We start from the raw sequence: 17,120 nt of genomic DNA, 5'->3' as shown, positions 1-17,120 counted from the left end.
GTCCTGAAAGCTCTGAAATCCACTCACTGTTCCATGTCATTTAAATCCTTTCCTTCTCAGACATATATCCCCCCTCTGCCATGCCACATGCACCCTTTTCACGACTAGTTTGCTGAGAAAGAGAGAGAGAGAGAGAGAGACCCAAATTATCTGATTCTGATTTCACATTTTGATGTTATTTCCATGATCTTAAGTCAGCCTTGTATTTAAGCACTTGCCTGGTAGCTACAGACAAGAGAATTCCATGCATATGAGTGAGTGGGCTTGCAGAGGGGAGATGGAGTGCTCTGTCCCTCCTCTGTGCCCAGTACTGAAACCAAGTGTGATGCAAGAGGAGCAGTAGTGTAGTGGAGCCAGGGCTCACAAGGATGCGGCACTGGTACTTTTTTATTAGCAGGAACACTGGCATTATCTGCCATCCCCCTGAGAATTCCCTGCTCCCTCTGACCTTAGCTGCAATTCTCACAATAGCTGAGGGGAAAGTAATTTTCCCGGCATCAATATATTTTTTGTTGCAATGTGATGTATTTGGGGGAGGGACTTGGTCTTGAATGGGCAATTAAGAACCATTAGCTTTACAGAATTCCAGCTCTTAGCAAAGGAAAACGCCTAGATTTGGTTTGTTGATATGGATCAACACAGCTGCCTACATTTTTGGCCCTTCCTTGGGATCGTGGCTATAGCGACTGTCATGATGAGCGGCTGCACTTCAAAATTTATCACTACATCGCTGCAAAGGAGGGAGGTCTAGTCCTCCATACCTAGCATAGAAATGGAGCAGGCTGTTAGCGGAGGGGCAGAGCTCTGCATCCCTCCCCTTCCAGGCCCTAGCAGGCTAGTAATTGTTTTTTGTTTTTTTAGTAGGCTAGTAAATTTTGTGGGCTTGTGTACAAGACTGATATAAGTAAATGTATGCCAGTGTCCAAAACTGCAATAATTTATTCTGATTGAAAAACCTTGAGTTTTAAGGGACAGAAATATAAACACACCCCTTATGGTAATTTCTGCAATGAAGTGATCTGGCTCGTCTTGTGAACTGGAACCACTGAGGACATTGTCCCAACACATGGATGGCTGGGGACGTGATTGTTAAATCACTGGAGAGGGGAACATGTGAAGGGGGCCATTTTAATTCTTTTTAAAATGTTGACTGATTTATTACATTGAAATGACAACCGGTATCCAAAAAGGAAAAGGAAGCCCAGTTGTGGTGTCTTTATACCACTGACATTCATTTCTTCAGTTTCAACAGATTGACATCAAAATCCCTAAAATATAAATCCCCCTTAGGGTAACCTCTCATTGTAAGATATGTTCACCTACCTGTAAGATAAAATGCTGGACAATAGTTCCTTGGGAAGAAAAATACATTTTATGGTGGAAACTTGTATAAGGCAACTGCCTGGAAAGGGAAACAGGTGAGGAGATGGTGAATCTTTTCTAGGAGCAATGGATGTACACTACCACGTTAAGACATGTGTGTGTTTGTGCGGGTAACAGTAAAAGGGCCTTCAGACCACCCAGGCACTGAACCATTTAGTATAAATTAATATGCTATCGCCCATGTTAGAGGAAATTCTGTGTGTGTGTGTGTTAGAAATCTACTCAGCCTGCCTCTGAAGTCTTTAGCAGCTTTTTTCTTGTTCTGAGTCATGCTTTCCACATAAAACTCAGCAGCCGTGACCCAGTGTTCTACATTTCAGTTCCTTTCCTCCACCCAGCACATTAGTGGTCTGCGTTTGACATTAGTGAATTGGCGGGCTCCAGGGCATGCAGCTCATGACGCCACAGCAAAAACACACATAAGTATCTTTGCCAAAACCTCAGGAAGGAAATTACCAGCAACTTCTGGGAACGGGCTCCCTCCCCTCTCAGAACAGAATGGTTGGTGTGTGTGTGTGTGTGTGTGTGAAATTGAGTAACCCAGTATATGTGTTGTTTGGGATAAGCAAATGTAAAACAATCATATATGCAGCCTGATCATCCATTACTTTTACTGGCACAAATTCTGCTCAAGACAGAAAGGATTATATTGATGGAGTGCAGTGAGGTCACATTTACACAGCAAGTGCACTGATATTTTTAAATTTATCATATTTGTATCACACTCTTCCTCTAACTTGTTCAAAGCAGCTCATTTTATCCTTATAATCTCACTGTGAGCTAAGTTAAGCAGAGGAATAGTCCACAAGTTCACTGGTGGGCCATGGACTACCTTCTACCAAGCCCTGGTCTACATGCAGTAGGGATAATGGCAGATTAGTGTGAGCAGTTTAGTCCGCATAGCCAGCATCCTACAGTTGATGGGGCACATCCTCAAAAAAAGAGATCTGCCTTTTCCAGGTACACTCCCCATGCTTCCAACTGTGACCTACTGAAGTGAGTAGCTGCAGTACACACACGCTCAGACAATCTGCTTGCCCATATTCAAAATGTAAAAGAGGCAGACTGATAGACTTATGCCTGACTAAAAGTTCTATGTAACTTTCAAGAACAAGCATTACAGACTGGGAGAATTGTAGAACAAGTGAAGCCATCTCCACCCACTGCAGTTTAGCATCTGTCAAGTTCTTAAAATAATTATACATAAATTATGCTAAGTATGTGTAGATATATATACAAATTAACCACAGGCTCCTGACAGACAAACATAACGCCAGTGTTCGGCCTTGTTCTGGGAGTACTGTGCTAACAAGAGAGAGGTATGACAACAGCAATGTATACTAGAAGTAAGTTTACATTTTTAAAAAATGCTAGGAAGACACACTAAGTGATACGTAAAAGATCGATTCCAAGGAGGAAATGCTAGCTGGTATTAAGAAAATAGCTCTATCTGAAGATGGGGTATCTATTTATAATGCATGAACAGATTTTATGGAAGTATTGATGTGACTGCCTGTGGTAGTGGTCAGCTCAGGTGTCTGCCTGGGCAGGTAGCATTACAGGACAGGAAAGGCAGAAGTTGCGGGGGCCTCGGAAAGCAGCTCAGAAAAAAGAGAGCTCCAGGTGAGTGAGGGGCAATAAAAAGGCGAATGAAAGGAGAAGTAGGAGAGAGAATTGGCAAATATAGTGTGGAGCTGCATAGGTGAGAAAGGCTGACATTCACATATTGTCTGGAAATAAACAGCTAAATCATGGGAAGTGGGACTTTAGTTTAAAGATTGTGCTTTACTTACAGTTGTGCCTGGGAGATACTGAAATTTATAGAGATTCTTCCCTGCCTCCACATTCCTTGGGAAAAGCAGGAGGGATTTCCATGAGTCAGGTTTAATCAAAAATGCTCTGGATGTGCTTGGCCTGTCCCCACCTATTCAACAGGCTCATGGAAGACCCCAAGTTGCGCAATTTGGTGCAAGCCTGCTTGTCCTTGATTTATACCAGTGACCTTGCTGTAGTAGTGGCACACGATTTGCCAACCACCAGCCCTCCTTGCCTGCATCGGTTCTCCTTCAGTGGGAAATTGCTGTCATGTGCAAATTGTTCAGAGCACAGTAAATACAGTTGGTTGAATCACTGCCTTCCTCCTCTCCCGTGCTCTGCAACGACCAAACCTAAAGCAACACAAGAGATGGACTGCAGGCTTTAAAGCCATAATTACAGATATGATCTTCCTAGACCAGAGGTTATTTATTACTTTCTACGGTACTGAGAGTAAGCATCTTTCGTCAATACAACATTAGACTCGCACTGTGTGATGTGTTGTTGCTGAGCAATGTTCTCCACCCAGAAGGACTTCAGAATCCACAGTTAAGACACTGACATTTATGTTCTCCTTTTTATATGTGTAGGGCCACAGATTAATCAACTTGTCAAGAGCATACAGCAAGTTCATGACAGAACCGTTGTCCAGAGATCAAGCCTATGCTCATAGGGTAGACTAATAACCTGCAGTAAAGACATCCTGAGTATGTTTCTGAGAGATTTTTGTTCACGTTTCTTACAACAGCTTTTCCTTGTATCATATGCTTGTTCCTGTGATTAGATGAGCTTGTTCCCATATCTAATGCGATTCTATTCCCTCCCCTATGCTATTATGCATTTCTGCCATCCAGTTAAATACAATATTCTAGCAATCAAACTGTATACAAAAACAATTACAATGGAACAGGCCCAGTGTTAAAAGTGAGGTTTCTGGCTCAACAAGTATGGCAGAGCTGTAAGCAGGGTTCTAGAATGACAGTTCTCTTCAGTCTAGGTTGCCAATACACATTATAATGCAAGGGCTAAAACAGCAGAGTGTCATAAGCTGTATTTAAATTGCTTTGATTACATTTTAATGCTGATACACATGTGATAAAGGTGGTTGTACACAACAAGACTTACAAGACCATCACTCTTCCTAGCATTTAAGGGTCTCCCAAGATTACTCTCTTGTGTGCAATATGGATAGCCCCAACTGTAGGATATGTAGACAGAGAGAGAACAAAAATTTCACATTATTGATATGACCAAAGACCAAAGGGTGCAATCCCACACATGTTTAGACAGACAAAATCCTAAAGCTCCCAGCATTCCACAGCCAGCTATACTATGCTGGCTGAGGAATGCTGGGAGTTGTAGGACTTTTGTCTGTCTAAACATGCATGGGATTGCACCCTAAGTGACCTATCTTTCTACAGTAAGTCAGACCAGACCCATCTGCAACAGAGCAAGGGTGTTCAGAGGACTTCAGCACCACTTGATCTACATAAAAAAGGTGGCAGAACAAATTCATTCAGAGGAGCCTCCAACCTGGTAATCAGCGGTTTCAGGCTCAGAGAACGGAAGTCCCTGCCTCAAACTGTGAATGGCCCTACACTGCTTTGGTGCATAGCAATGCCTGGGGCCAGACTAACCACACAAAATACCAAGGCAATTGCCAATGCCCATTTCTTCACCACTTCAAGGGCCCTCATTAGAATTAGAATTCCTTTTTAACCAGGATGTTCCTTACAGCAGAATTTGACTAAAGGTAGATGCTAACAATTAAACTACCAAACTTGTACATAGTGAACTTTGGTAGGGTTCTATTAATTTCAATGTACTTTGATAAAGATATACATACTCCTACATGGCCGGCTAATAAGATGTCAATGATTCTACCAAAGACAGAAACAGATAACAAAGGAGTTTCCTTTTTAATGATTGCATGCCGCAGGCATTTGAGCACAGAGCTAACTAAGGCCTAGTTCTCACTGAGGTAGAAAACTATCTCAGACTGCCAGAGAGGGCTCAAATGATTGCAGACCTCTCCAGAGAAAAGTATTACATATACATAGAATGCTGATTCTGTACATGTACAGGTGAAGGTTTTTTTGGTATGGTGGAACATTCCATCAGTGAGCCCCTACCTGCAGTCTGAGGGCTTTTCTACATGAGGCTGTTAATCCACCGCATCTACTTTTAAATTTGTCGCAGAATTGAGATCCAAGCACTACACAAGGAGCATTATCTTTTCTGCTTTTCCACCACATAACCTCTAGGTGGCACTGTGGTATAGCAGAATAACAAATATACACAAGTGGAAACACCGTTTTCTTTCACTTGCAGAAATAATGCCCCATTTTCCTTGCTCTAAAAAAACTCATTGAAAGTGCTGTTTACAAACAGAAGCGAAACTGGAGGGTCTAAAGAGCCCATAAACAACCATGACCAGGGAATGATGAATGCACAATAAATGCCTTGTGTAAAAAAGCTCTGAGTTGTACAGCCAAGGCAGAAATTTACCACCTTAGTGAAAACTAGGCTAAACGTGATGGAACAGCCATGTTTGTTTGTTTAAAAAGTGGGTCTAATTTTAGCATCAAAAGTGTGGTGTGGGGAACTTAACACTTCCCTTCCCCAGCAGCCTGCAGCCTGTTTCTTCAGGCACTTTTCTCCCAGTATAGCTCACTTCCAGAATCAGAGCCAAGCTGAGAGAAAAGCACCTGAGGACAAGCTAAAGAGAGAGAAGTCCTGAGAATTCAGCTCCCCTCACTCATACACCCCTCTTGATATAAAAATTAGGCCCCATCCACATTACAACAGACGCATGAATAAACAAATGTTGTTGACTCCCTCTGCATCATGTTTCACTTGGCCCTATGAGTTGCTGGTCTCTGGTCTAGAACCTGAGTCAAACTACAATGTGACATGGAAGAGCCATGATTTGATCTCCCAACATTTTGTGTGTGTAAACCTTAAAAACTGAACTACTGGTTCGGGGCACCGGGGCAGGGGTAAGAGTGTTTAACATTTCCCCCCTGCACTATTTTTATAATTGAAACAGATTCTGCCATCTCCGCAAAGCAGGTATTAGCCCTGCTGGAAAAAAAGACAAAGGTACCTATGCGGTGTCATTTGTTGTCATTGCGGATAATAGCAGATGGGAGTAGGGAGGGGGAACATTTCAGATTGGGAAAAGGGCATGGGGGCAAAGGCTTAACACCCCTTTCCCAATCCTGATCCAATTTCAGGGGCGCTGCAACTGCTTTTAAGTTTCTTTTTTATTTTTAACCTGAGTAATCCAATCATGGATCTTGCACATGACATGTACTTTGCCCCAAAGGCTACTTAACACATGGCATTTTCTCTCCACAACAATAATCTGAAGGGATCCCAGAAGAGAGAGGGAGGCAGGCAGGAGAATACCACTTCAGAGCCTGTACCAGTGGGACTCTGGCCTCCCCCGCACAGGGCCATTATCACCAACTGCTCTGTGGGAAGGACCCTGGTCACTTGTTATTTTTGTAAAAAAATACTACGATATTGTTAATGATTGTTGTCCTTACATGTAATCCACCTCAGAAGGATTTGTGTCCTGAAAAGCAGGATATACGTAACATAATACATACATACATAAATAGAGTGCATACATCTGTGTACACTGCCATGTTTGAAAACAGTACATGTATTTAGTTTGCAGTGATTGCTCATGCTTAGAAGCTGCAATGGCTTCCAAGCATGTACAATTAGAGCAAAATAAATGCTTGTGCCACTTTCAAACATGACAGTATATACACAGGAGGTATCCCCATACAGGAAAATACCATGTCAGTTATCACCCAGACATTGGAGTGACTATTGTATCTGCAGAGTGAAAAAACAGCACTGTAACCTAAGGGCTCCTTCACACTGAGCTTTTATCCTGTGACTGAGGTTGCTCCTTCATGGAAGTTTGTAGGCTATTTACATGACGCGGTGATCATGACGCCACCGTGATCATTCAAGGCGTATCCTGCACTAAATGCCTTTTCTCCCATTTTTAAAATTGCGGGTGAATGACTGGCTACGAAGGTGGTGCAGATGAGAGAGATTTGGATTCTGGGACCACGGGCTATACTTCCTGGAAGATGGGCTGTTGGCAAGGGATGGGTTGCACCTCACAAAGGATGGGAAGAATGTGTTTGGCCACAGCATGAAGAACTTCATCAGAAGGGCTTTAAACTGAATCCTACGGGGAAGGGAGATGTAATGTTGGGGGTAACAATGGACGAAGCCGCATGCACTGCAACAGAGAGAACAGCTCTGATAGCGCCCAGTAGTAGTCTTCAGACACATGTAGGAAGAAAGCCAGACTATGAAGCACATGGTCTTCGATGTCTAGATACTAATGGCCAGAGTATGGGAAACAAACAGAATGAACTTGAACTCTTAATACAGGAGGGAAATTATGATTTGATAGGTATAACTGAGACTTGGTGGGATGACTCTCATGACTGGAATACCGCAATTGAAGGATATAACTTGTTCAAAAAGAACAGGAAGAACAGAAAGGGAGGTGGGGTTGCACTGTATGTGAAAAATACATATCTCTGCACAGAAATACAGGAGGATGAGCTTGGTAGCCCCATCGAGAGCATCTGGATCAAAATAAATGGAGCAAAGAATAAAAGGAACCTGGTGGTCGGAGTCTACTACTGGCCACCCAATCAAGGAGAAGACAAGGATGAAAGTTTTGAAAAGCAAATAGCCAATGTTTTAAGGAAACATGATGTAGTAGTAATGGGGGACTTCCATTTCCCCGATATTTGTTGGGAGACAAATTCTGCAAAACATGGCCCCTCCAGGAAATTCCTGACTTGTGTGGCGGATAACTTCCTCCTACAGAAAGTAGAGGAAGGAACTAGAGGATCGGCTATCTTTGACTTGAACCTAACCAACAGAGATGACTTAGTGGATAAAGTAGCAGTTACAGGAACTCTGGGGGAAAGCGACCATGGTGTACTTGAGTTCTTGGTTCTAAGGGAAGCAAAAGCCGAGTGTAGTCAAATGCGTACCCTGGATTTTAGGAAAGCCGATTTTAATAAACTCAGAACAATGATCAGTAAGGTCCCATGGCAAGCGACGCTAACGAGAAAAGGAGTCCAAGATGGATGGAAGCTTTTAAAAAAGGAAATTCTCAAGGCACAATTACAAACAATTCCAACAAGAAGAAAAGGTGGAAGACAGCAGAAGAAGCCAGTGTGGCTTCACAAAAAGCTTAGGGATGACCTGAGAACAAAAAAGGACACATTGGTAAGAAGGCCAAGCTACAAAGGAAGAGTACAGGCAGGTAGCACAGAATTGCAGGGATGGTGTCAGGAAGGCTAAAGCTGAGAACGAGCTGAGGTTAGTGAGGGATGCTAAAAACAACAAAAGGGCTTTCTTCAGCTACGTGCATAGTAAAAGGCAGATGAAATAAATGGTTGTTCAGCTATTAAATAAGGATGGCAAAATGATAACAGATGACAAAGAAAAGGCAGAGGTGCTCAATTCCTACTTTGGCTCAGTCTTCTCCCAAAAGAAGGTCTATGACCCCCCTGGCAAAGGCGAAGTACAGGCTGAAGGGGCAGGATTGCAGCTTGAGATTGATAGGCATACGGTCAAGGAACTCCTAATGACTTTGAATGAGTTCAAATATCCAGGGCCAGATGAACTGCATCCTAGAGTAATAAAGGAACTGGCAGAAGAACTCTCAGAACCACTGTCTATTCTCTTTGAGAAATCATGGAGGACGGGGGAAGTGCAAGATGACTGGAGGAAGGCTAATGTTGTCCCTATCTTCCAAAAGGGTAAAAAGGAGGAACCTGGGAACTACAGACCAGTCGGTCTGACATCAATCCCTGGGAAAATTCTGCAGCAGATGATAAAGCAATCCATCTGGAAGCACCTTGAAAACAATGCCATGATTACTCGAAGCCAACATGGATTTGTGAAAAACAAGTCCTGCCAGACAAATCTGATCTCATTTTTTGATCAATTAACCTCCATTGTGGACCGTGGGAATGCTGTAGACATCATATACCTCGACTTCAGCAAAGCTTTCGACAAAGTGCCCCATGATATCCTGATGAGCAAACTAGCTCAAAGTGGGCTAGATGAAACAACGATCCGGTGGATCCACAGTTGGCTACAGAATCGGACTCAAAGAGTGCTTATCAAACTGGGGAGAGGTAATGAGTGGGGTACCACAGGGCTCAGTCCTGGGCCCAGTGCTCTTCAACATTTTTATTAGTGACATGGAGGAGGTAGTGCAGGGAGTGCTGATCAAATTTGCAGATGACACAAAATTGGGCGGGATAGCTAATACTTTGGAAGACAGAAACAAAATTCAAAGTGATCTGGATAGACTGGAGTGCTGGGCAGAAAACAACAGAATGACATTTAATAGGGATAAATGCCAAGGTCTGCACCTAGGAAAAAGAAACCAAATGCACAGTTACAAGATGGGGGATACGTGGCTCAACAACACGACAAGCGAGAAGGATCTTGGAATTGTTGTCGATCACAAGCTGAATATGAGCCAACAATGTGATGTGGCTGCAAAAAAGGCCAATGCTCTTTTGGGCTGCATTAATAGAAGTATAGCTTCCAAATCCCGGGAAGTATTAGTTCCCCTTTACTCAGCACTGGTTAGGCCTCGTCTGGAGTACTGTGTCCAGTTCTGGGCACCACACTTTAAGAAGGATGCAGACAAACTGGAGAGGGTTCAGAGGAGGGCAACAAAGATGATCAGGGGACTGGAAACAAAGCCCTATGAAGAAAGACTGAAAGAACTGGGCATGTTTCGCCTTGAGAAGAGAAGACTGATGGGAGATATGATAGTGCTCTTCAAGTACTTGAAAGGTTGTCACAGAGAGGAAGGCCAGGATCTCTTCTTGATCATCCCAAAGAGCAGGACACGGAATAATGGGCTCAAGTTACAGGAAGCCAGATTCCAGCTGAACAGCAGGAAAAACTTCCTGACTGTTAGAGCAATACGACAATGGAACCAATTACCTAGGGAGGTGGTGGGCTCTCCCACCCTGGAGGCGTTCAAGACGAGGCTGGACAGCCATCTGTCAGGGATGCTCTGACTTGGATTCCTGCATTGAGCAGGGGACTGGACTCGATGGCTTTGTAAGCCCCTTCCAACCCTACTATTCTATGATTCTATGATAAAAAGATCGCTGATAATGTGCTATCAAATTACCCCTGTTGTGTTCCGCTTCAGTTTCCTCAGTGAAAAGAATAAAAGCGGCAAGAAGAGGAGTGAGATCAATGAAAGATAATGGAAGATTCCAATATGGGGAGAAGGAGGGGGAAGATGGTGGGGGGAAAGGAAGCATGCGAAAAAGGGAGTCGTTGTGATCCAGCATTTAAAAGAGAAGCAGAAAGCCCTGTTTTAAATGCAGGATTTTAGGCTGCTGTACAGATGCTCTAAGAGTCCTCCTAAAAATATTAACTGTCCCTCGTTTTAAGGCACTTTTGCCAGTGCCAAACTGCACACCAAGTAGAACGTACACAATGCAACAAACTAACTATTCTCTGTGTTAGTTAACAATGTAATGCAATTATGATGCTATCAGACTGGTTGGTTCCAGTTTTGTTTTTAAAAAATCTGGACTAGACAAATAGATAGATGCTGGATATAGCAGCAGTGCTTCGATAAAATGGCCACGGGATGAATCTTGAGGACCCGAACAACTTTAACCTCAAGCTGACTGAAGCTAGGAATGGTCAACAGGTAGTTGAGGTCTCTATTCCCATTTTATTTCTACTGTAGCATCTACTATTGTCCATTCATAAATTACAGCAAAGCAGGCTAGGACAGCCTTCCTCAACCTGGTGCCCTCCAGATGTGTTGGACTGCAACACCTATCACTCCCAGTCAGCATGGCCAATGGCAGTCCAACACATCTGGAGGGCACCAGTTTAGGGAAGGCTTGACCAGAGGAACTGCTGATTTGTCCTAGTAAAGTGATGGTTATGTTTTTAAGAGCAATTTGCCACATAAGCTAGGTGTCAAAGGGTATGAGCAAGTTGCTTGTAAACCTTGCTTCAAATTATGCCTAGGGCACCTAGTCACTGTGTGCTAGGAAAGAAGATAAAGACCTGCCTTCCTAATGGAATGAATGAGAACTTTAACCTTCCCCAGCCTTTTCCCTTCTTTGACCGCTTGGAGGATTTCATTCATTCACACCTCTCCCTTGGAGCTCACTAGTACTGTAGCTGCACACACTCCACAGAAGGGCTATATTTAGAATATCATGCTTACTTAGCCACTTTACCACATGGTCCGTGGATGGGGATAAGAGTCCCTCAGGAACCCTGATTCATTGCAATGAAACTCCCACAGTCACCCTCCTTTTCCTCTTTTAGAATGAATCCATTGATTTTTTTAAGGAGTTCTGGAAAAGGGCCTTGCTCATTCATTCACTCTGTAAACACTAACACGGCTAGGCACAGCTGAACCATTGGGGTGGGGAGGGGTGGGGAGAGGATATCTGGGCTTTAGTCTCCCTCCCTGTGATCCTACCTTTTCTCCTTCTCCAAGGTTGCAATCCTATACAATACATCTACCTGGACATACATCCCACTGAACTCAGTGGGGCTTATTTCTCAGTAGACGTGCACAGGAATTCACTGTGAATGACCTATTCTATAAACATACCTTAGCTGGTTACCTGTTTCATGGAACTGACTACAAACAAGGGCCAGATACAGGACCTGTGCTAGGAGCTGTGACATAGGTGAGAGAAAAAGACACAGAAAGAAGCGAAGTTGTGGTGATGTGACAGAAGCACTGATACGCAAGTTAGTAATTTTGGGACCACTTGCACAGCCTGGGCTAGAAATGGATGAATCTGTCAATTTTGGTTTCTACAACTTTCAAACTTTTGGAAACACAAGTTTGTTCTGTCCCATTTCAGCATCAGTTTGCAAATTTGGGGGTAAATTTTAATAAAACATCCACACAAAAATTCATACATATTATGATATGTATTTCTCCCAATATACACATTTTTGTATTTATCCTTATGCATACATTTTTGTGATAGTTTCTCCTAATTTATGCATTAGGAGAAATGTGTACAAAAATGCACACACTGGGAGAAAAAATGCACATTTCAGAAGAAATGCATTAACAAAACATTTCTCTGTGCATTTCTCGTAAGTCTTGCCATTTTGTATGCATTTTTCTTTCAATGCATGCATTCTGTACGCATTTTTGATTGGAGAACTGCATTGCAAAATTCATAGAAGTGTGAAGACTGAAGGATATTTGTGTTCCAGTTCGTGTATTAATTCAGGAAGTTCAAATTAGGTAGATTCATATTAAAATGCGAACCAAACAAATTTCCCCCTCATCCCTAGCCTGGGGGCCACTGTGTAGATTCCTGTGTATGTGCAACACTCCCCTCTACTGGGCAAAACAGGCTTTGTAGTAGCTGAAGTTGGCAGAGCTTTCCCTGTAGTCAGTCTTATGGGAAGACACCATCTGTAGAGCAATCCTTCCCCACACAAATGCACCCTTCCTCCACAGAATAGTCAAGGCACAGAACAGTCATGTGACCAAATGTGGAATAGGTGGCTACAGCAACTCCTCTACCCTTCTGAGCAATTCATTAAGCCACTCACGCCCAAAACGATGCTGCCCGGTCTCCAAGTTGTTACGCTGTACAGTGCATCTGAACATGGAAATTCAATCTAGCCATCATAACAAACAGCCACTGATAGACCTATCCTCCATGACTTTGCCTAATCGCCCTTTACAGTCTTGGAAGCTCGCAGTCATCACTACATGTTGCAATAGCAAATTCCATAACAGGGACATTAGGGTATAGCAGCCCACAGACACATCTCTAATCAGTGGGCATATTTGTAACTATTGTCTGAATGAAATTAACCACCTAGACTTTAACATTTCATAAATATACCAAACTGTACCATTATATCCACTTTCTAAACTATACAAATTATGATGTAATACATTTCACATTCCTAAAGTAAGTTTAGGTTTGATAATAATTGCAATTGCCATTGGGGGGACAGAAATTTCAGCTCCCCCAAAATTTCTGACCCCCCCTTCCGCCCCCCACACAATGTTTCTTCTATGGCTTCAGAGTTACCAGAAATTGTACATTATAGGTAAAGATGTTGCCTTCAAAGCCTGAAATGGCTATTTCAGTTAGCAACTGAATAAAAATAATCTTAATAAAAAGAACAAACAATATACTCATAAGCCCTGTTCAGTCTTTCCTAAACGGAGTCTAACAATCGTGCAAGGAGAGGGAGTGGGCTAGTCCCACCCCCCTCTGTTATCACATTTGCGGAGGGCGACTATCTGTATCTGTGGGGGCTCTGGCTCGCATGTAGAGCCTCCACAGTCACAGGCGGCTATCCGCTTCAGACAGTTGCCCTCCACAAGGGCAACAAATGTGACAATGAAGTGGGGCAGGGCTTATGTGCTCCCTCTCCTTATGCGCTCAGTTTAACCACTTTAGAGAATGCCTGAATAGGGCTTTAGTCCCATCTCATTCCAGAATACATGCCCATCTTTAACACAAACCTATGCTCAATATAAGAGGGTAAGGGAGGAGAGCAGAACCTTCCCTCACACACACAAGCTTCACAGACACAGGCCAGGCAGCCAGATCTTGAAAATGATGGTATCTGGCAAAGAAACACCAAAAGATGTAGCTATGTGAGTGCCTGAATTTCATAGGGACACTGTACTGCACATTTTCTCTATCTTTTCAAGTACAGCGTACTCAAGATACCTTAAACTCAGTGGCACCACCATGCATCCTTGTCTTAATCTCATCTGTCACTTAAAAGTGATTTTCATGTGCAAAGACTCTAGGTCTAGAATCCTAGCTGAATTCCTGCTCAAGGCAATCAACTTATCTAATAGCACATTACCTCTGCAACTTTCACAGTGGTGAAAATGGGGGTTCCCTTCCTGCTTCAGAACTAGTTATCCTTTAAAGACATACCATTTTGTAAACAGACAAAGAGGTGGGCTTATGAATGACTGGAGTGGGGTGACTGCAGTAAAGCACTTGCAGAACTACAGGTTGCTATTTAGAGCGCACGCTGCTAGCCACATGGCACCTAGAGATAGTGATAATGGCTTCCCAAAGATCCCTCACAATCTAACATCAGTCCTTGTGACATGCATTATCCCATCTGTTAGAACATCTGCCTTCCTAGTAACTGTACAATTAAAATCAGAAATGACCCAATTTATGGAGGGGCAATATTTCAGAGATGGCTGACTGTTGCAGGATTACCAGTTACAGATTCAAGGCTTGCCCAGCATAAATGGTATGCAGAGATTATTTTCACTATTTGTATTTATTTATTACATTTCTATACCATCCAGTAGCCGATACCACTACGCCCATTATCACTGTCTATATGACTGGATACAATACTATTGTTTAGCCCAGCAGTGCTTCCTCCCTCGCTAAAACTAGCTACAGGAAATGCAGGAGCATCTCCCATTTCACTCTCCATAAAGTTCACGACAGAGGCAAACCAGTCTACCCAAAGAATACTAAATGGCAAGATAATCAGTGGCTTTCTACCACACTTTTGCCACCAGTTTTTACGTCTGTGGACAAACGCCTCAGAAATACTTTCTTCCATACCAAACATAGACTGAAAATCAGCTTTCCACTGTACAGCGGCCAATTCCTACCTGTGAGGATGGACACATTGTAGAAACAGCTGTCCAGCTTGCCAAGGAGAATGGAGAGGAAACAGTCAGGTGCCAGACCATTTGCATCCCGTGAGCTCTGGTCATACACCACCACATCTTGGTGCTTTTCTGCCTCCACCTGAAAGAGAAGCAACACAAGAAAGCCTTAGAATTGACACAAATGTTAATCTGTCAATACTGTTGCTACCAGCTTTCAAACAGAATTGAGAAATAGTGGAGTGAATCTCTCCATTGTCCCCACCCAGAGGTATAATGGCTCCCCCATTCTTTCATGTGATTTCTCATTATTTTGAGAATGGGTGGAAGAAAAATCAGGAGGGGGGTGGATAGATCAGGGTTGACATGAGAAAGCAATTATGGGTTAGTGGGTACACCAAGTGCAACATCATTTCTTATTCTGGGTTTTGTAAGATACATATATCTTACAAAGATATATAAGATGCATATAGAAACTTTGTTCCCCATCAGTTTCACCCTATCACAGGTAGAATGTAGCAGCAGCCTCATGCAAACAATTTGGGGTGACAAGACAGGACAGCAAGTTTCTTAGTTATTTAGGGAGCAATCCTATGCATATTTAGACAGAAAAAAGTCCTACCATAACCAGCATGGCTGACTGGAGGAATGCTGGGAGCTGTATGACTTTTTTCCTTGTCTAAACATACATAGGATTGCACCCTTAATGTATTGCTCCTTAATATATTTTTACTGCCAGAGACGGGAAGAGGTGCTTGTGTGATTTTTTTTGGCCTCCTGTGCTGAAATAACTTGGCTGGCCTTGGATACAAGGAATCTTGACTGGTGGTGGGGGAGGGAATGTGCTGCTCAGCGATGGCAGCAAATTGTCTTGGGACAGCCTTGTTAAGGGACAGCCTTGTCTTGGGACAGCCTTGTTAACCCGTTCATGGATCACTGCCTTGTTGTGGCGAAGGGGCTTGTGTAACTCAGTGAAGCCATAAGCTATGCCGTGCAGGGCCACCCAAGACGGACAGGTCATGGCAGAGAGTTCTGACAAAATGTGGTCCACTGGAGAAGGAAATGGCAACCCACTCCAGTATTCTTGCCAAGAAAACCCCATGGAACGTATCACAAGGCTAAAAGAGATGACGCCGGAAGATGAGCCCCTCAGGTCGGAAGGTGTCCAATATGCTACTGGGGAAGAGCAGAGGGTATTTCCAAGTAGCGCCAGAAAGAGTGAAGCGGCTGGGCCAAACCCGAAAGGACACTCAGCTGTGGATGTGTCTGGCGGTGAAAAGAAAATCCGATGCTGTAAAGAACAATATTGTTTAGGAACCTGGAATGTCAGATCAATGAATCAAGGTAAGCTGGAGGTGGTCAAACATGAGATGGCAAGATTGAACATCGACATCTTGGGAATCAGCGAACTAAAATGGACAGGCATGGGTGAATTTAATTCAGGTGACCATCATATCTACTATTGTGGGCAAGAATCCCTTAGAAGAAATGGAGTAGCACTCATAGTCAACAAAAGGGTGGGAAAAGCAGTACTGGGGTACAATCTTAAAAATGATAGAATGATCTCAGTACGAATCCAAGGCAAACCATTCAACATCACAGTAATTCCAGACTATGCCCCAACCACTGAGGCCGAAGAAGCTGAGGTTGATCGGTTCTATGAAGACCTACAACACCTTCTAGAACTAACACCAAAAAAAGATGTCCTCTTCATCATAGGGGATTGGAATGCTAAAGTAGGAAGTCAAGAAATCACCGGGATAACAGGCAGGCATGGCCTTGGTGTACAAAATGAAGCAGGACAAAAGCTAATAGAGTTTTGCCAAGAGAACATGCTGATCATAGCAAACACTCTTTTCCAACAGCACAAGAGGCGACTCTACACATGGACGTCACCAGATGGTCAATATCGAAATCAGATTGATTATGTCTTTTGCAGCCAAAGATGGAGAAGCTCCATACAGTCAGTAAAAACAAGACCTGGAGCTGACTGTGGCTCAGATCATGAGCTGCTTCTTGCAAAACTTCGGCTTAAATTGAAGAACGTCGGGAAAACCACTAAACCGTTCAGGTATGACCGAAATCATATCCCTGATGAATATACAGTGGAGGTGAGGAATAGATTTCAGGGATTAGACCTGATAGACAGAGTGCCTGAGGAACTATGGACGGAGGTCCGTAACATTGTTCAGGAGGCAGCAACGAAATCCGTCCCAAA

At 43.2% G+C, this 17,120-nt stretch overlaps 1 protein-coding gene across 1 annotated transcript in view; it reads right to left on the bottom strand.

Annotated features, from left to right (window-relative positions):
* The window catches only part of DUSP8 (dual specificity phosphatase 8), an 86,974-nt gene that overhangs the window by 47,496 nt on the left and 22,358 nt on the right, over window positions 1-17,120 (bottom strand). Inside the window, exon 2 of the mRNA XM_084828536.1 lies at window positions 14,906-15,044. Within this exon, the coding sequence (XP_084684662.1) occupies window positions 14,906-15,044 (139 nt within the window). The remainder of the gene's footprint in view (window positions 1-14,905; window positions 15,045-17,120) is intronic.

This window comes from Heloderma suspectum, chromosome 1 (assembly GCF_057233095.1).
Source record: "Heloderma suspectum isolate Gila_16-S chromosome 1, 16-S_ref, whole genome shotgun sequence".
Lineage (NCBI taxonomy): Eukaryota > Metazoa > Chordata > Lepidosauria > Squamata > Helodermatidae > Heloderma > Heloderma suspectum.
Note: the sequence above shows the minus strand (reverse complement) of the source record. Positions and strands in the feature narration are given on the sequence as shown.